At 38.7% G+C, this 20992-nt stretch overlaps 1 protein-coding gene across 1 annotated transcript in view; it reads right to left on the reverse strand.

Moving 5' to 3' along the window:
• Positions 1 to 2543: 2543 nt before the first annotated feature.
• The window catches only part of col12a1b (collagen, type XII, alpha 1b), an 83831-nt gene continuing 65382 nt past the window's right edge, over positions 2544 to 20992 (reverse strand). Inside the window, exons 63-77 of the mRNA XM_073856431.1 lie at positions 18788 to 18946; positions 18429 to 18506; positions 15184 to 15270; positions 14964 to 15017; positions 14778 to 14873; positions 11617 to 11670; positions 10021 to 10074; positions 9845 to 9898; positions 9654 to 9725; positions 8579 to 8614; positions 8424 to 8490; positions 8100 to 8282; positions 6259 to 6336; positions 4869 to 5039; positions 2544 to 3331 (exon numbers count right to left, since the gene is read on the reverse strand). Coding sequence (XP_073712532.1) covers positions 3225 to 3331; positions 4869 to 5039; positions 6259 to 6336; positions 8100 to 8282; positions 8424 to 8490; positions 8579 to 8614; positions 9654 to 9725; positions 9845 to 9898; positions 10021 to 10074; positions 11617 to 11670; positions 14778 to 14873; positions 14964 to 15017; positions 15184 to 15270; positions 18429 to 18506; positions 18788 to 18946 — 1350 coding nt within the window. The 3' untranslated portion in view covers positions 2544 to 3224. The remainder of the gene's footprint in view (positions 3332 to 4868; positions 5040 to 6258; positions 6337 to 8099; positions 8283 to 8423; positions 8491 to 8578; positions 8615 to 9653; positions 9726 to 9844; positions 9899 to 10020; positions 10075 to 11616; positions 11671 to 14777; positions 14874 to 14963; positions 15018 to 15183; positions 15271 to 18428; positions 18507 to 18787; positions 18947 to 20992) is intronic.

The following is a 20992-nucleotide window of genomic DNA, read 5'->3' on the forward strand; positions in this document are numbered from 1 at the left end:
ATTCCAGAGCAGCGCTGCTGACGATCAACAGTTATGAGGTTCTCCTTTAAATCACTGAAATGAGCTGCTGAATGTGGACACATATTTTCTGTGTGTCTGAACCAAATTAAGTCAGTGCTATTGTGCAACGCTTTGGCCATAAATCAGTGAAGTGCCTCACAGAAGCTTCCCTTCGTTCTTCAAGCGGTTCCTCGTGGGAGAAAGGCGTTTTTTCTACAGACGTATTTAATATTCGTAATATGAAAATTAGTTCTCGGTTTGCGTCGACCACAACAAATCAAAAATGAGCAGCAGATGAATTTGTCCCTGATCAGATCAACATACTTGAGTAAAGCTCACAGCATTACATAATCTACCAACTTAAAATAATGAGTACCATTGCAGAAATACAAAAAACATTCAAATATCAAAATTATCTGATGAAGTCATTCATAAATTCTGCCAAATAGTCTTCTTTCTTAAATCTATAGCATTTAAATGGGGGGGGCTATTTCATGCATTCTGTCTTATTAAAATAATTAACTATGCTAAATCCTCATGCTAAACAAATGCAAAGTGTTAAAAAAGCAGTTGAAACAGAGTATTTCTGTTTTTTTTAACATGGTTAACTGTTATGTATCATGGACCCCTTATTCCTTTTATGGGCACTTCACCCACACGTCAATCAGAGTGAGAGCGCTCATCATTTATACAACTTTATACATACACAACTTTGTTATATATCAAGAATTAACAATGGCACACAAAGTGTGTTTTTGGAAGTAAGGAGAAGAAAAACCTTATTCAGCTTTCCAAGTATCTCTGTCTTAAGACAACAAAGGATGTTTTTTCCCCAGACAGCAAGGTAATTGTAAATGGGTTAATGTTTGTTACCTGCATTTTGGAGACGATTGCTTTACAAACAATGCCCAGTTTGATGCCAGATTTGTTCATTGTTAAAATACCCTGTTCAGGAGTCAAAACCACAGGCGGTAAGTAAATCAAAATCAAAGTGTTTTGTTTACAATCGGCACATAAGTGCATATAAACGTAAATGAACATATAGCTGTGCTGTCCTCATAACTCATTATCTCCTCCCACCATAAGCTTCCAAGAGTTCGGCCTTTTTCGGAAAAAACTGAAAGGCTGTTTTGTATTTTATACAGTCCCTCCAGAAAAACGCAATTACTGTATGTGATCGCATGAATCAACGCATAATCAGCCAATTATTCGGGGGCCGCATTTTTTTCAAATACGCTACACTTTCACAGCATAAATTGCAGATTTCCGTGCACAAAATATGCGGGGCGTGCATGATTTTATAATCCCCGCATTTTCATAGCAAGAATCACATATATCTTACAAGAAAGTGGAAAAATTTTGCATTTACTTCACACAAGCGCAGTCATGTCCCCTGTTGAACGTTATGAAATGACGTGAACAATTCAACATCATTGAAAAGCTGCAAATAGTTTTTGCAAGTTGCCGCAATTTCATTGCATTTTCATTACATTTTTGCCCGCAACAATCACAAAAAAACTGTGTTTTTCTGCAAGGACTGTTTATAAATCTTATAGCACGAAAAACTCATGGACATATGAAGGATGAAATACTACTCTATAGGTACTCAAGATTAACATGAGATTGGCAGAAACTGTGTGTGTTATGTGATCTTTAGCATCTATAATCAGCCTTGTAAGAAAACTGATAACAGCCTGACAGATATCACTGAAATATCACCTTTCTGTCAGAATGTAGCCCCACATAAGTGCCGTTCACACTATGCACGATAACGATTAAAATATAGCTTAAAAAATATTTCTATATTGAAGAGAATAACTATAAATATACAATGAACGATATCATTGGGGTGACTTTCGAATATTTTTTTTCCCAACTGATGAATGATAAACATTGACAATCAATCAGATCTATTTGAATTTAAAGTGCCTTGCAGCGAAATCGATTATGTAATGTTTTATTGTACTACATTGACTACACAAATATATAAAATAGTAGTTTACACAAACTAGATTCACTGTTTAGAGATACGCAAAGCACAGCACATCTGCTGGTTATAGCCGCTATAAGTACACAATATTATGAAATATTACGGATGTTCACAATATTAGTTAATGCCATTAAAGGTAAATGATTTGCAGCGCACAAGCAAATTAACAAAATTATCATAATCATATTGTGGGGTGGACGCTAATATAGTTATCGTTATAGTTAACATTATGGTTATGGTTAAAAGCGGAGTGCACAATGTTTGAAAGCCAATGTTGATATTTGAAATCACCTAAACATACACACCATTACCCCAATAGAATAGACCCGCCCCACACATACGCAACCCCGGCAAGGATGTTGGTTAGTAGACACGCCCCTTACTGCTGATTGGCTAGAAGTGTGTTTTAGTAGTCGCCCGACTCCCTTTCCCAAAGTGTTTTTCAAACATTGTGCACTTCGCCTGTAAAGTTTGAACTGCGCTTTATAAATCTGGGTCATTTGTCACATTGGCAACATACTTTTTAAATGAAAAAAATAAATAGCAGAAACCGTTCTATTTTCAGTAGTTTTATTGAAAAATGCCTCCTCTGATTCAGAAATAAATAAGAAAATAAGGCTGTGGATTCACAATGTGCAGTAATGAACATAAAGCAGCAACACTATGTCTATAGTCTTGCACGCATATTCGGACTGCATTTGATAATGATAAACAACAATTATAACAACTATATTCTGGATTAAAAAAGAAAAAAACAAACACACTACAATTCAAATAAAACCAAAACATCGTAAATATACACCACAGACATGCAATTCCACCTTTGGTAAAATCAACTGCGCTGTGAAATCAAACGTTCATCCCATACGATCAATATTTGATTTACAATACTGTGATGAAGAGCAGATGTTAAGAAAACAAGAAAAGCTTTCAGCTAAAGACAGAAATGAATAACTACGGTGAGTTTGTATGAGACATAAATGAGGATGAAGAGGCGATGATCTTCAGAAACCCTTCAATGTTAATAAATTATCAAACACCTTTCACCTGCACGCAGATCAATGACTGCAATCTGACAAACGTTCAATGCCATTTTACAAGCGATGGAGTACAAACGTGAAGCTGTGAGGTTATGAGATTCATGCCAAGGGTTAAATGAACTGTACAGGACACTGGAACGTCAAGAAACAAACGACATGAAGCCAATGGATTTTGCCCTTCATCACACTATCCTTTAGGAGCCGGTGTCTGTCTGTGATCTCCTACGCCGCTGGTGAGGGGAAATCTCGAAATCTTCTCCGGAGACGGGATCTACGCGCTCGGCTTCGGGTGGAAACTGTTCTGCTTGGGAATACGGCAGCGACCAATCGTGTATCAGTATCATTGTGCAAGTAAAATATGAGCGTTACCTTTCTGAATACAATCAAATGAGGGGAAGTGCAAAGACGAGGAATTATAAAGGTCAGTGTAGATCATACAGAGGGATCCAAATCTGAGACCAAAAAAAAAACTTTCTATATTATCAACATAAAGTCAAAGTTTAACTAAAAAATTTCATAACATCCTGGTCACCAATGAGCTTTAATGATGACATTCAAAGGAGCTCTATGCATATTTTTAAAATGTTTTAAACAGCATATTGTGCGTTTCAATAAAAAATGCCCCAAAATCCTAAACCTCACTTTTAAGTCTCAGACTTTTTGGACCCCCCCTACAAACACACTGACATTTAAGAGAAACCTTCGTCTATCAAAGCTAACAGCCATGATGTGGTTAAATTCTTCTGTAATGTATAACACCAACATGACAACTAGAATGAAGAATTCAACCACAATCATATGAATGCAAAACATTACTTACAGTCAAGTCAAGGAGAAATGACCTCACTGAAACTGATCTTAGCTAATGGAAACAGACAGAGAAAATCTCCAAGGTCCGACGTATAAAATATATATATCGGCCCGGAGCAGCAGATTACTAAGATCGGCAAGCAGAAGAACACACAAGCTCACTACAAAGGGTTAAAAACTACCGGCTTTAGTGGTCTAGGGGTTGATTTACTATGCATGATTAGTTTATTTACAGATATACAGAAACGGTTGACTTAACATGCTTTTCTTAATGACTGTCGCTCTGGCTACACATCCACCTGGTTAGTATTTGTTGTAGGGTTTTATTCATGCGTCCGGTGGACTGCAGCAGCTCGTTCGGGTCGTTCTGGCTGCCGTCACTGATGCCCGTGGCTGTGAGTTGTGGTTAGTACCATCCGCTCGTAATGTCTTTTAGCTGTTTGGGTTTGTTTAGGTTTGTTTGTTTTCATTCAATAGCGTTGCTTTATTCATCTCCGTGGAGGTTATCCGCACACAGAGCCCAATAACATGTGACTTTCTCAGGATTTCAAAGTGTAAGCAGCACAGGTGCTTTAGAAAGATTATGAACCTGGAACAGTTTGAAAACTGGGGGTTAGAATTCAAAGAGCTTCCAAACGGTACAGAAACCTGGAAAATGAGGTTAAGATGTGGCCGGTAAATAACCGTGTCCTAACTGGAGACTAGCCAATATAGATTTTGTTGATTTTATAAAAGATACACAGAAATAAATCAATTAATTATGTCTATATTGAAAGGATGATCGCAAGTTATGTAAAGCAAAGTGAACGACGTTGGTCGTAGTCGCAGTTGGAATTGATTGATCAAGCCGAACCTGGTTAGGACACAGTCATGATGCCATCTAACCTCATATTCTTTAATGTATCTCTAAGAAATCAGAAACCAAAGCTACATCTGATACAGCTGAATTCATGCACTATGTTACTCTACCGCATGCCATTAATGCTCAGTCAATAGCAACGGCACAGCTGGAACCAAAAGGGACGTACCTCTGTATCCCTGACCGTTATAGGGAATGCCGACACACTGCGAGGAGTCACAGTAGCCGGAGGGACCGGGCGGACCTCGTATACCAGCGACACCGTTGCGACCGGGTGGACCGCGATTGCCCGGAGAACCGGATGGACCTGGAGGGCCGGTTCGCGATTCGCCTGGTGGTCCTGCAGGATTGAGAAGAAAGTTGGTAAGCTACTGTATACTGTAGGGACAGAAAAAGGTTTTTTAAAAGGTTCCCACGAGATCCCCTCATCTTATTTGTTCTGCATTGCAAAACAGAAATGTGAAAAACAGAAGTGAAGTTTGCCTTAGCACTTAACACTTAATAAGTCTTTTATAAAAGCTAAGTAAAGCCCAATTCCATTTCTACCCCTACACGTCCCCCTATCTGTCCGTTTAGCGTGTCCACATAAAGGGCTAGCGATTTCCCAATTATCTTTTAGTTGCGTGCCGCACAAGCCTTGAAAAGTGAAGCCAAAACGTCTCGACCCAACCAACAGTTCTTAATTAGTTATTTAATGATATAAAAATGGTGGTGTGATGTCATGATTGACAGCTGTGAAATGTGCATTCTATGAGAGCGAGGGCGGGGCCTTGCTTCCGCGGCTTTACTTCCTGCTCACTACTGCGCAGGACTGATCCCGAAATCGCTACTGCGCAGACTCAAGACCCAAGATGTCAGCGCCGTATCGGGACACTGACGGCTTCACTTTTTACCAATGGAAGAGAGCAAATGGGCGTCGTCCATCTTTTTTTTTTACAGTCTATGCTTCAAACGAAGATTTTTCATGACCTCACTTCAAATAAAAGAAGTAATACATTTTCCAAAATAGCTGCTTATGTGAGTATAATTCAAGTCATTTAATAAAGTTTTTAATGACAAATAATCATTTGTTTTGTGTTACATTTAATCTTGTGTTTATATGTACAGTCATGTAATTAAAAGAAAAATCCGCATAAAAATCGCTAAAGTTTGCAAACATATCCCACGTTACTAATTGCACAATAGTACAGAAACATAGACAAATGTTAACCTCTGGAGCGCAATTGCGTCCCTGTTCCCACACTATGATCGTGTCCTGGTTCAGAGGGGTGTGTGGTGTACTGCTTTTGGGTTTCCAGGGTAACTTTTTAAGGGTGTTACTAAACTTTTATGACCACAGGTGAAGTTGGTATTTTTTAAGTTTGTGATAAGCATTGCATCTACTTTGACGTAGGACGTATATGATGTCATATGACGGTGCAGTAGTGGTGTTCCATTACTTAGCAGAATATTTTTAACTTTTCCCCTTTCACTCTGTTTCAAGGGGCAAGGGGTGAGGTGTATAAAATAGAATTGGAATTGGGCCTAAGTGTCTCTTTGTTTGTTTTTGTGAAACACACCGGGTGGCCCAGGAGGCCCTCTATGTCCTCTCTCTCCAATGCCTGGACTCCCTCGATCACCCTTCTCTCCAGCTGGTCCTAATGTAAACACACACAAACACAACAGTGTCAGCACAAAGACGAGAGTGCACACACTCAACTCACAATACAAAAGTGCACACACTCAACACAAAAGAGTGCACCCACTTGCACTCAACACAAGTGTGCATACACACGCACAACACAAAAGTGCACACAAACAACACCATAACAAGTACGTAATAATATGACTTTTCTGAAGTAACGAGTAAAGTAACGCATTACTTTATAAATGTACACATTAATATTTGAGTTACTTTTTTAAAAAAGTAATGCAAGTTACTTTTCAGTTGAATTAATTGGATAAAAAAGTAATGTACTGAATTAAACTGAAACTTATACCACGGGCCTGTTGACTGCTTTATTCTGATTGGTTGAGAAATGTTCCATGGGTGTTCATTATTTTTTCGCACACCTGACCTGTCAAATGTCTTAAAAATAGGCACCAGAGAGATGTTTGTGGTAACCATGGTATAGGAGAATAATTGACTCCAGTCCTTATGCAGTGTTGGGTGTGCATTATTTTCTAATAATTCAACGGCCCGTTGTCAATTATTCCTTACATATTAACGTAGAATTACACACACTGAGCGTCACAGCTAATGGGCTCGTTATAGTTGTGCGTAGGTCCTACGGCGTAGGATCTGCGTCGGTTTTCATTTATACTTTTGCGTCGTCGTCCACGTCGACGTGCCAACACACGCCCAGACCGCTGGTAGGCAGTATCCACGCGTGTAACCACAGTAGCAGCACGACCATCAATGAAGAAGCGCTTGGCAAGTTAACCCACAAACGAAGAAAAAACTGCAGATTGTTGTGTGTGATTTGAGAAGACCAGCAATGATGGACGTAAATAAACAGCGACTTTTATTGCAGTTTGACTTAAATCAATTCTCAACTTGGCTCATTTCTGCACAGGCTACGGATAACCTACGGCGTAGAGCTTACACACGACTATAAATCATTTTAAGTCAGAAACAGAGATGGCAGGGCAGAGCTTGACATTTTTGCGACGGAAATATGCAATTTCTGAATGCAAAACTTCTCTCAAGCCTCAGCCTAAGAAAAAGTAATGCAAAAGTAACTTAAAAGTAACGTAAGCATTACTTTCCATGAAAAGTAACTAAGCAACGCAAATAGTTACTTTTTGTGGAGTAACTTAATATTTTAATGCATTACTTTCAAAAGTAACTTTCCCCAACACTGCACAACACAAAAGTGCACACACACACACACACACACACACACAAGATAAAAGTGCACACAATCATTTAGTTGATTTATAAGCATGAATTCTTGTAAATCATGCTAACACTCATGAGGTGTGTCTCAGAGGCTGATAGACGTTGTAAGTGAATAGCACTGTTTCTCATTAATGGCAATGTGGGCAACATGATTACACATGATTACACATGTTGCCCGCATTTTCTGAACGATTTCTCAATGCGTCCTGCAGACGACTAGAAGGCTGGAGAAACAGTTGATGAACTCATCGGGGAATAAACAGAAAGATTGAATCACGTACCTGCAAACTCTCTATTGCTTGTGCACATGATTCACTTTAAGAATTATGCAAATCACATAACGGTGCAAAAAGATCTTACCCATCAATATTTCTACATATGTACTAAAGTATACAGTGAGGGCAGACATCCAAACTAACCACAGCTCCGCTGAGACATGAGGGTTACTGAATAAAATCTCACAGCTGTTTTTGGCTCGGTTAATGTTTATGTTATGGTTTCGGTTGTTCTTTCCGGTACCTCTTTCTCCCTGACTACCGGGTAAACCTGGATTCCCTGGAAGACCATTTCTGCCTATCCGACCGGGCTCTCCACGTGGTCCCTCGGGTCCGGGAGGTCCGGGAGGGCCAGAAGGCCCTGGTGAGTTGCTATGATAGTTATTGGGGATCTGGTTTATCACTTCATTAAATCGACCCATTTGCCCTTTAGAAAAAATACAACATGAAATGTGGATTATTATAAAATGCATCGCACTGAACACTAACTGTTACAATAAAACAATACAATAAAAACACAATGAATTCATGAGGGGTTATTGTAAAAAAACAGTTTGACCCGAATTACCGTTGACCAGTTGCTCGCAGACCTGTCGTGCGATGGATCTCATCATGCTCTGAGACGCAATGTCTCCCTGACAGAAGCAATACAAGACGTCAATCTAAGTCTGTTTATTGTGAAACGATGAATACATGAGTACAGAGAAGACAAAAATCACTCACTCTTTCTCCTTTATCTCCTTTAACACCTACAGGTCCCTGCAGACGTACAAACAAGATTTCTCTTTCAATAGGCTGGCATACATCACATACATTTTGTCCTCATTTATGTTTGAAAGCACCCCATACATTTCAATAAGTAAATATTTATTAGGGCTGCATAACGATTAGTCGCCGCAACTAATCAAAATGATTAATCGCAACTTATCGTTTGAAGAACAAAAGTTTTTGTTTACATCTTACAGTATGTGTGTGTTGTGTAAAATAATTATGTATATATAAACACAAACACATACATAAATAATTTTAAGAAGAAAAAATTTATATTATAAGTATTCATATTTTTATACAATATAAATATAGAAATGTATATACACATGTAAATATTTCTTAAATACATAAATCCATGTGTATGAGTGTGTTTATATAAACATACTTATTATACACAACATACACATACGATATAAATAAAAACAATATGTCAATATGATTAGTTGCGATTAATCGTTATGCAGCGCTAATATTTATCCAATGACAAACAGTGTGGAGTGAGAATTATCTCTTTGTTGTTAAACTAGATTATTTTAGGAAAGAGAGGTCAATAGTAGGGTCGAGGTGTGTTTGGATTAAAACTGCTGTGTTGGATTTGTTGACTAAAAACTGTTAGTCTGTAAATTCATACAGAGAGAATAACATAACAACTATTGCTGATAGGTCACTCAACGAAGCTCACTTTTATTTTTATAATTACTATTAAATATTACGTTTGTCTAAGAAATTCTGAAATGATAATCCACAAATTAGTCAATTGTTATAAGATTATCGTTTTATGCCATGAGAAATGCTCACTTAAGTTGAGTTGAATAGTTGGAACGCTCCAGATAATAGACGCACAAGATTACCACGGTAAAATCTTAAAATATCCATTTGCTTCCATTTAATTAACAATTGAGATATTTGTGATTATCCTTTCTGACGGCTATGTTTATTTTACCGCAGATCTTTTTATGTGTGCCATTGAGATGTATGTCTGATTAACCCACAGGTCGCACAAAAACCCCAAGCAGAGTGTTCTTACCGGAGCACCGGTATCTCCAGTATTTCCTTCTTTTCCAGTGGGTCCCGTCATTCCAGGGGCTCCCGGAGGTCCCTGAGCAACAGAATGAAATCTCTGATCATCACAAGAACAGATGTCTACAAAACAATACAGTGTCACATCTGAGCAAAACCAAACCAATTTAACACCACCCCAGAAACTGAAGAACATACCATGGGTCCTTGAGGGCCTCTGGGTCCCACCGGGCCCTCCTTTCCTGGGGGTCCCTGCATTAACAACATACAGGCACATTGATCTCATCTATAACATTTTCAGTATAATGGCTGATTCGTATAAAAGCGTGTGATTATGTGTACAGTATGTGCGCTCAAGTGTCACCACCACTCACCCGTATACCAGCGGGCCCAGCGGGTCCGATGTTACCGGCCGGTCCCGGTGGACCCTAAGAGAGAAAATAAGAGTCAGACTTACAGCAGTTTCATATTAGCACAGGTTGCTTACCTCCGACTAAACAAATTAAATTACTTGACACAAACAATTTCCCCCAAAAAAGATCTCTCTCTCTTTCTCTTCGTATGCTTTGATGTCTTGGCATTAAATTTACAGGGTACTTAATTTATTCCAGATCTGTTTTACTGGCCGTTATAAACCTCGACTGCATTCTCTGCAAGTCATTAAACGCATGTTGTTGTTATAGCAACGCGGTCACCTGCAGGGCCGCCCGCCCGCCCCTCTCAACATGAACAGATCAAGTATCACCGTCTCTCCTGAAGAAATGATGATGAAATAATAACATGCTGTATATTCACAACACAAGTGCAAACATGTATATCTAAAATGGAAAAAGCAAAGTCATTGCCAGTCATGCCTGGTTAAAAAAACAAAGCCTTGTGATCTTCTTTTTTTTTGAGGAACACATCAGGAGAACTTCTGCAGAATCTCAATACACATCTAACTTTATAGAAAATCACCTCAGGTTAAACATGGGTCCTTGTGCATCTTATCATCACTGACGCACTATATAGTATTTAAAGGATTACTCCACTTTCATAAAAAATGATTTACTCACCCCCATGTCCTCCAAGATGTTTATTTCTTTTTTATTTAGTCAAAAAGAAATTAAGTTTTTGGAGGAAAAACTGTAAAAAACAGTTTAGAGTTTCAATAAGGGTCTAGTCTAACAAAGCGATCTTGCACCAGCCATGTGCCCCGCCAGTGTGACCTACATATTACGTAATCATGTGGAAAGGTCACGCATGATGTATGTGAAACTACCAGTTTATTGTTTACAATGGTCTGCAAGTGTGCGTTTCACATATGTAATGCGTTTCCACGAGATTACGCAACATATAAGGTCACGCCGGCGCAACACACGGCTAGCGCAAGATGAGAAGTTGTGGTTAAAAATACCAAAATAACAATTGTTTCGTTAAATAAGACCCCTTTGTCTTGGTTGGGATCGTTTAGAGCCCTTAAAGTTGCATTGAAACTGAAAACTGGTTGAGGTCCACTATATGGAGAAAAATCCTGGAATGTTTTCCTAAAAAAACTTGATTTCTTCTCAAAGAAAGATATAAACATCTTGGATGACATGGGATGAGTAAATTATAGAGATGAAAGTGGAATATTTCTTTACATATGTACCAAATATTGTTTCTGTTGTTTTATTTGTAGCAGTTATTCCAGTATGAATGAAGCTTCAAATAATCAAATGTGCTAATTTGCTTTTTTAAGAACAAAAACACTCCAAGCCATTCGCTTCCCAAGCTCTCCGAACCCAAACAGAAACCAGAGAGTTTAAAGTGTCAGAGACTTGTGATCTACAACTATAGTTTAAGCTGTGCCTCTTCTCCAGCCCGAGGACACTGAATTACGACCTAACATTAACCACATGAAGCTCATCCAAATGGGTAGCAAAACAGGACACAAATAATCCTCCCGTCTCCCTCCCAAAACACAGACTGAACTCCAGATCAACACTTACTTTCTGTCCAGGTAAGCCAGAATCACCCGGATCTCCCTTTGGACCCTGACGACCCTGAGCAGGAATAAAACACAGAGAAAACATCAGTTTGGATCAGCTTATGATTAAGATGATGAGATATTTATACATTTGCGATGCATTTTGGGAAAACCCGTCGGATGTCGCGCTGGAACATTTTCAGAAAAATAACTAAAATGTAACTTTTTTATCAAAATTGGATTTTCATTCAATTAATATTCTATAACATATAACATGTCTATCATCTCTGAAAATATTTAGGCAAAATTCGCTTGTTTAGTGCAAACAGCGATTTATAGTGACAAGCTGAAAAGACCGCGTCTTTAACACACCTGGACCACCGAGGTCGCTCATCAGTGTTGCCAGATTGGAAAAGTCCAAGGATTGTACCAGAAGCTCAAAATTGTGGAATTTGTGAGAAAATTATCGCACACAAGTCAAATGTGCAGAATACAGCTATTTATCTACACAAACAACTTTTGATAGCCTGCAGATTTCCCCAGTAGATAAATAACTAGATGTACCTTAGTGGGAGGGTCAAAACAACCATCTAGAAACTACTGACCTAAGCGGCGGGAATGTTAACTCTTGAGAGAGAATCATTCTCCATGATGATTGACCGAGAAGACGTAATGTGAAAAGAGATTAAGTAGTGGCTATAAAGGATACAGCAACCAACGAAATCTTGTGCAATCTTGCTGGGTGAGCGTTGTTTTTATCCTAATCCTACCACCAAACCTAACGCTAAACCCAACACTTCATGGGATTTCGGCCATAGCTGTATAGCATTTAGTCAGGACCGCTGTTTTCAGACTAATCCTACCCCCAAACCTAAGCCTAAACTCAACATCTTGCGTGGTTTAAGTTGTAGCTGTATCCCTTCTAGCCAAAACCAAGAGATTGAAGACTTGTGTAAATGCATTTGAGTTCTCCTCACAATTGTGATTGTAGACGTAGGATTCACAGCTAGATCAATGAGTATAAAAGCACTATGATATTGAAGTGTCAAAAAAATCAAGAAATGATTGTACATTATGGGATTATTTTCATTATTGATTGTACAGAAGTCAAAATTATGGTACAAATATGAAAATTATTGAACATCTGGCAACACTGTCGCTCATTGCTCTCTTAACACTACAAAAACAGTTCATATATCAAAATAAACCACATAACCTATAGACTGTAGAAGGTGTAACAATGCACAACTTGACCAGTCGTGTAGACTATGGCATTTTTTATACAAAGTAAACATAAGACTGCGGAGCACACAACGAGTCTAAACTAGTAGCTGTCTAATCAATCCTGATGATGTCAGTGCCCTAAACAATGTTATAATGGACTATTTCACATCAAGAGATGAAGGATCAGAGACTGAAGAGGAGGAGTCCTGATGAAGATACCCTAGTTATGTTACTGTCATGCTGATAATGTGATGTGTTTGCTATGGAGGACAATGAGACAAACAGACCCAGTTCCGGTAGATGTGAAAGTCGGCACACCTCTGATCTACTGGCCGTCCTTCAACGTGATGCCCAGCTGATGCCTGACCAACGATCACCGGCAGAACCCGCTTAATCTCCTTATCCGTTTATATGTGTGTGTATATATATATATATATATATATATATATATATATATATATATATATCTCAAGGGTTTTACCCTCCTAGGACTTTTTTTCCTCGGCTAAAAAGCCCGGGTTTTTTTTCTCCTAGGGGTTTTTTTAACTCGGGGAGGCAGCCTTCTTGGGCTTAACTTAGCTTCCTCTTCTAGACGTTACATTAGTAATACGCTCGCTTATAATGTTGAGTCATAGCAGCAGCAAATTTAACTGCTTATGCTATCGTGTATTTTGTTGTGCTATCTGTCGTTTTTCTGTGCTTTCCACTGCTTCTATTAATGTAAAGCTGCTTTGAAACAATTAACTATTGTGAAAAGCGCTATATAAATAAATTGAATTGAATTTAATTGAATGTTTGTAAAATAGTCATGCCATCTAAACATTAACAGTACATTCACCCATGGGGAAAGCGTTAATGCTTCTCATTTACTTTTAATGGGTGACGGTATGCGCTGCCGAACTGAATTGTGGATCCGTCAACTTTGCGTCAGTGCCATTGCTCGCGGAAGAAGTTGAACATTTCTCAACTTTAAATCCCTAACGCGTGCGTCAGCCAATCAGATCGCCTTATGCAAATAACCTTCTGCGAACCAGACAATTATGTTTATGCAAGACCAGAGCATGTGTTGGAAGCCTTTTGTCACGCTTTCCCCCCGTGTTAAAGTAAAACTTTACTAAAAGTAACAGTAAAATACAATAAAAGTCTATAGATGCGGTGCAGACATTATAATAATAATGTTAAAATATTTTCAAGTGTTGCATTTCTCAAAGTGACCATTTTGTATCTTTAACAACATGTACTGTAACTAATATAAGTCTTATACCACAGTAAAATGACCTTTACTTGTAACACTTGACTGTTGTGCTTTATTGCCTCTCTTTAGACTTCAGATAGCTATAACTTTTGTTTTAGACAAGTTAACATTTTTGGAAATGGCTTGAAGCCAGCTTTCATATGGTATCAAAATCTAAAATTGGTCAAATGACACTATGTGATGGGTTTTCCTATTTTCTGAAGAGATGCTGTTGCTAGGTGGTTGCTAAGGTGTTCTGTGTGGTCGCAAAGTGAATGTTTTTTGGCTCTAGTATAAACAGCTTGGAAAACAAGTTGCATAGTTTGAGGTATCGTCCGTGTTCATAGCACGAGCGTAAGTAATGAGGTCTAAACGTTTGGCCGGCCATTAGTTCAAATCCCCAATGGTGAGAACGATCAGATCCTCAAAGTGCTGCTCGCCGGAGGAAATCCAGAAAGATTTGTGTGTTAGCAGCAGGATCAGGCAGTTTATGAGAGGTCTGATGAGCGTAAAGCTCCCAGATGTAAAGGAATGCTGAATCCACAGCTCGCTGCCATAATTATGCCTTCACCACAAACCTCCCGGGATAATAAATCGCCTCAATAATTCCTGTTCAGTGTGTGGAGGAACCCAGGACTGATTTATGGTCAGCTACTGACATCTGACTGTGAGATGACATAACAGATATATAATGAAAACACAAGTAAGATGTTATAGAGACTTACAGCTTCGCCTGGGATGGAACGCCCGCTTGGGCCCTGTGGTCCTGGTGGGCCCATCGGACCGGGCAAACCCATTTCACCCCGCGGTCCTGCTGGACCCTGAAGAGATGTACAGAATAATATCAACAGCTACTCGCGTCTTTAGATCTACAATGGCTTTAATAAGATAAGTCAACAGTAGGTACTCACAATCGAACCGCTGTCTCCTTTTTCACCTCTTGGTCCTTTGCTTCCAGGTGCACCCTGGGAAAGAAAACGTGTCAAGAGATTACAGACACAACTTCCACCTGTCAATCAATCAGTGGCGAGGAAGCTACTGTGAAACTAAATTTGAATCAAATAATAACAATCATTGCTCAGATGTCTTCGTAATCGATTTGAACTACATAAGTTTGAGTGATGTACTCACCACTGGCCCCTGAGTGCCCGGAGGTCCTGAGCTGTCTGAGGTGCAGGTGCAGGCATTAGGAAGAGATGGACACTTAGATTCATCTCTCTGAATCAAAGCAAAACAAACAAGAGAAGATCAGAAAGAATAAAAATCCTTTGAAATGTACAGACGGATTGGACTTTTATTACAGAAAGAAATATATGATTTGAAAGGCATTTAAAGGGAATGAAAATCTGTTTAGTGTTTAACCAGAAAAAAAGCCTGAAGACTGAAGGATCTGAACCAATGTGAAGTGTTTCATAGACTATAAAGATGACTATGAGCTAAATAATTGATTATGAAAGAAAATAAAGCTGCGTTTTACTAAAGCTTTCACTAAGAAGCAGAATATTATATTTCTGTTTACATCTACATCATTGATACCGATGTCAAATCCGAAGTAAGTTCAAGAAGGTTTTGACCTTTATGTTATCAATCAGTCATAGATCAGACAGTCTGCATCTGATTCCTCCTTATATTTAAACGCAATGATGATTGACAGAATAAATCATCCCTTACGAAAATTATTTGGTAACATGAACTGTAAAAAAAGACTTTGTTTTGCAAGTCAATTCAACTTACTATTTTAAGTTTTGACCTGTGAATAGTTGACATAACTTATAAAAACAAGTTGAAGTTGTTTAACTTATATTTTTATGCTACTTTAACTTTAAAAAATTATGTTAATTTGACAAAAATGCTGCATTATTTTACAGTGTGGTTTTACAACAGTAACTGCATGGTTAATTTTCATTCGGGATAGCAACCTTCTGTTGTCTTGTGTGGTTTCCATTCACTGCTTTGAATGAAATATTACAGCGCGTGCTGACATGGGCACCGAAAATATGTGACGTGAAATCGGCCTTATGTTCTGCAATTTTATTAAACCACTGTATTGGCTCGCAGTGTTGTCATGTTTACGACTTTTTTGGCTTAACCAAGTGACGCTCATGAAGTGGTCAAGTTTTTGTTGTTATTAAAGTAAAAAGCTGCTGGTTGCAATATTTGAAGGTAAATCATTTGGATTGATTTGGTTTATTATGAGCTAGGTTATTATTCTTCACTGGCAATTATGCAATTTCCTGCACTGTGCATACAAAAGTCATTTTCTCCATCTAGGATTTTTATCAGAAGAGAGACCTGTCATGTCTATGATGCATATGGAAATACCTCATAAACAACTAGTTGTTCAGTTTTGTACACACTACGCAGCGTTTCTGCAAATGCGGTTAACTCAATAATAGATTGTGGTTGTCACTCATGTAAATGACTCAACTGTGTGTGTACAGGACATCAAAAAGTGAAGTGACAACCGAATTGAGCTCAAGTGTGAGGCCAGAATGAAGTCAATTATCTGTAAACTATAAAGCATTGAGGCTGAAGGTCCAGCTCTTTATGTAACCCAATGGGAATGTTTTATTTTTAAATCTCTCATTATTCACTAACATTTCTGTTCCTAAATCACATTGACACGATACAGTATTATTTTATTGCATTACTATAGAGAAGACTTATGAGAGACTGTACTGTCTGTGGTATTAAACAGAGATTATCAGCCATAAAGAAAAGCCTTACTAAGGTGGAGCAAACTATTGTAATGAAGGATTATTAAAACAACATTAATACTCTTGGAAATAACATGCACTGATAAATTATTATGCAATAAAGGGTCTATTTTGTGTTGATTTAGGGTTTTGCTAAAGCAAAGTATTATTTTCTTCCAGACACCATGTCTTTGATGACTTATAAACTTCATCGGTCTGGACATATTGATGCCTCTCTTCGGCTTTGGGTATGTGGGCAGAAGACTCGGTTATAAACACTCAATGTGTTTTGACTGACTAAAATCCCAAGAGTACATTCAAAGACTTTAATTATTTGCTTATGGAGACTAAATAAATAAAAGAAAGTCTTTGAGAACACAGCTGTCTTCATGGTTTGCATCAGTACATGCATGGTTTTTTTTCAGTCGTGGGAATCTTCGCTGTATTGAAAACACAAAGAAAACCTCTGACTGTCGCACCATTGCACCTTTTTAAAATAGAGAGGTATAAAGAGCAGTGTTGGGGAAAGTGACTTTGCATTACAATATTAAGTTGCTCCCAAAAAAGTAACTAATTGCGTTACTTAGTTACTTTTAATGGAAAGTAATGCTTACGTTACTTTTTAGTTACTTTTGCGTTACTTTTTCTTGGCTGAGGCTTGATCTCTTTCAGGCCTTGCAGATGTTTTTTATGACTGAAAAGTTTTGCATTCAGAAATTGCATATTTCATCACAAAAAATGTCGAACTCTGGCCTACCATCTCAGTTTCTGACTCAAACTGCTCCCACACAGCATAATGGTACTACGTTTAGTTTAATTGAGTCCAATTAATAAAAAAATTAACTTTTTGAAAAAAGTAACTCAAATATTAATGTGTACATTTAAAGAAATAATGCATTACTTTACTCGTTACTTCAAAAAAGTAATATTATTACGTAATGCACGTTATTTGTAATGCGTCAATAGTCTGGCTCCGCCCTCCTACGTTCTTCCGCTTAATTTTCATTTTGCTTCAGAGCAACATCTGGGACTGTTGTGTAGAGTTTCGTTTTCTCCAATCTGCAGGTCCAATCAGCGAACAGCGGGGAGTGGCTAAGAACGCAGACGTTGAGGTCGTGCGCCAGACTGAGTGACATACGTCACGACCAAATTGGTTATGGCAGATTCAGAGTGACTCTGGGCAGATCCAATAGTTTTAAACTTCAACAGAGGACCCTCCTTAACGGAAGTAACGCTTTGCAATGGAGCGTGGCCAGACTCTCTGTACAAATGAAATGAATGTACGAGAGTCTGGTTGCACCAGGCTAATGCATTACCCCCAACACTGAGTGCAATGGGAAGTGAGCTAACAATAGCAAATTGTTTGTTAAGCACATTACATGTCTTGTTTAAATGTGGTAAACAGAGATGCATTGAATACATCTGGATCAGAAATGTACTGCCACATTATTTGTAGATGTTGGAGTCTAACATGTACACAGTCATCAAAAGTGACTGTGTACCGACCTCTGGAGAAACCCTGAAGGGGTCGAGCGTCTCCCTTAAAGCCACACTGATGAAAGACGTGGTGTGAACCTTAAACATCAGTGTGGTTTCCACAGGTCACCCCTACTTGAAATTTAACCCAATGTTTGTGCTTTTAACACTGATCTCTAGATCTTTCTTTAAGTAATTTCTTACCATTGAAGGAAGGTCACAACATCTGTCTCTGCTGGTCCAGCCGAGACTGCACACAATGTCAAACATCTGGAGTTGGAACTGATGACCAGAGAGAAAACGGATGTTACACGTGTTTTTCATAAATGCTTTGCATTTTCAAACAATACGGGACTCAGGCGCCCTACTAAAAGGATCCAGGCTAGAAAGACCAAAAGCATTTAGCTCTCAAATCAATGTAATGCATGTTTTGATAGTTAAATACAAACAAATTTCTGTTGTTTGGAAATGTCTGTGATAATGTGATAAATCTCATTGGTCCACTTAACTGTACATCAAATATCATCTAATGGATTAAGTTCATGTCATTAGTTTGAACTCACTGTTGCCGATTCCCCTTTAGGTCCAATAGATTTGGACATTTTGCCGAGCGTTTGATATCCATCCGTCGATGTGTTTCCTCTTGGTTTCATCTCTTTCTCAGCCACTTCCTGGCAGTCCACATTTAGTTTAACACTCTTGGGAGACACCAGGATGTGAAGCTGAAAGAAAATAAAGATTGTTCAATGTTTTACTAATGTATGATTTGCTGGGGGATGAGGAGGATTATCCTTCTTTGCTCTTTACTGTACATGCCTGCCTCTGATTATTTTTTATCCCAGATGGGGACCAAATTGATCCTCTCATGATTATTGATACATGATGATTTAATATACAGTAAGTAAAAACACTATCACGCAATAGTGCAAACAACAGTAAAATCATGAAAGGAGTATTACTGTCAGCCCAATAGATCATACCGAGTCTACTGTAAGTTATGTCATAATCCATTTATAATCCTTGGCCGGATTTTCTTAATGTCGCCAAGCATCAATAGTCTATTTCAGCGCGAAAACAGCCAAATAATGAATGAAATGGATTCCAAGCAGCATATCATATTTAACAGGTCCGTCACAAAACAAATCTAAGAAATATTACTATTGAGATTGAGACAGCAGAAACTAGGATCGAGGGGAACTCCCAGGATGACACAGGAAAACAAAAAAGAGGTCAAAAGTCCATCACCAAACAGACTATTTCCTAGGCTATATATACCTACTTAGACAAGATGTCAGACTATTTATTGTTGTATTTTCAAATAATAAACCTCACTCCTCAACCTTAAGAAGTGCTCTAGCGACAGATGTTAAAGCTCATGGGCTTTAGCCTTCTTGTTACAGCGTCCGAATTTCATACCGTACCACAGCGGTTCCAACAGTGGCGGCTCGTGACTGCTCATCCGAGGGGCGCTAATTCAAAATAAGTGTTCAGAGTATCATGTGTGTGGTTCCCTTTTCCAAAATATGTGTTCTGCGTGTTGAAAGATCCTGTGTCAAAATAAATGACCGCTGCATACGTGTCAAAACTGTTTATGATTAAAGAGACACTATATACAATATACACGCAAGACACTCCCTTAACAGTAAACTTTGATTACGCATGAGATTATGCGAGTATATGGCAACAGGGTTCCCACACCTTGTTAACTTCAAATTCAAGGACTTTCCAGGTCTAATACCCTCAAATTCAAGGACTAAATGTGGGGACACATTTCAAGTGAGAGCAAGGTTACATTGTGTTACCTTTTAAGATACATTGTTACAGTTCCCTTTTAAGGGAACTCGTGCTGCATCACTGCAGTGACACTTTGGGGACGCCTCCAGGGGTAAGTGCATCTGAATGTGTGTATCAAATTCAACCAATGGTGAGGCTTTACGACAAAGACAGGGTGACGCAGGAGCCAGAAAGTATATCACTATCTGAAATATTGCCAAAGATGGCATTACATGGACGCAGGAAGTATGGCAAGAGAGACGCAGCGTCTCGTTCCCTTCTCAGGGAACAACAGTTACATACGTAACCCAAGATGATTTCATTTGGAATAATATGAATTTTTTTCCAGAAAACTTCTTGTATAAAATAGATTCAAGCACTTTCAATGACCTGTATCTATGTAAGTATATTATCAAAAACTTCCCAGGGCCCTGAACCCCCCCCCCCCCCCCCCCAGATTCACAAACTTTCAAGGATTTCAAGGACCCGTGGGAACCCTGTGGCAAACGCAAGCGTCTCTTTTATCATAAACCCCCTAGACACTTCTGCAGCAGGCACTCACCTTGTCATGACACGCGATGCACACACGATCCCCCAAAGCGCAGAACACATATCTTGACCACACACATGACAGGCTACATACGTACATGTTGTGACGAACTTCATATCGAGCGCCCTTGAAAAAAGAAGTCACCAGCCACCACTGGGTTTTAATCTTTCAACTGCTAACATATATATTACAAGAAATAGCTTAATATGCTGAATAATCAATATTAGCCAGTGGTTCGTAATTTATCTTCATAAGTAAAAACATACCCTCTCTGATATTTTTACAAATCGCACGCTGTGTATACCCATTAAACATTAGAAGTCTGATGGACATGCAGCTCATGTCTATATTGCGTCCGTTGGTCCAGGACCGATTCTGGACGTCTACACAACGTGCAAACTAGGTCCGCTATCTGAACGTCTAACCATGACCCCACTTGGATGTC

Source organism: Misgurnus anguillicaudatus, chromosome 18 (assembly GCF_027580225.2).
Source record: "Misgurnus anguillicaudatus chromosome 18, ASM2758022v2, whole genome shotgun sequence".
Classification (NCBI taxonomy): Eukaryota; Metazoa; Chordata; class Actinopteri; order Cypriniformes; family Cobitidae; genus Misgurnus; species Misgurnus anguillicaudatus.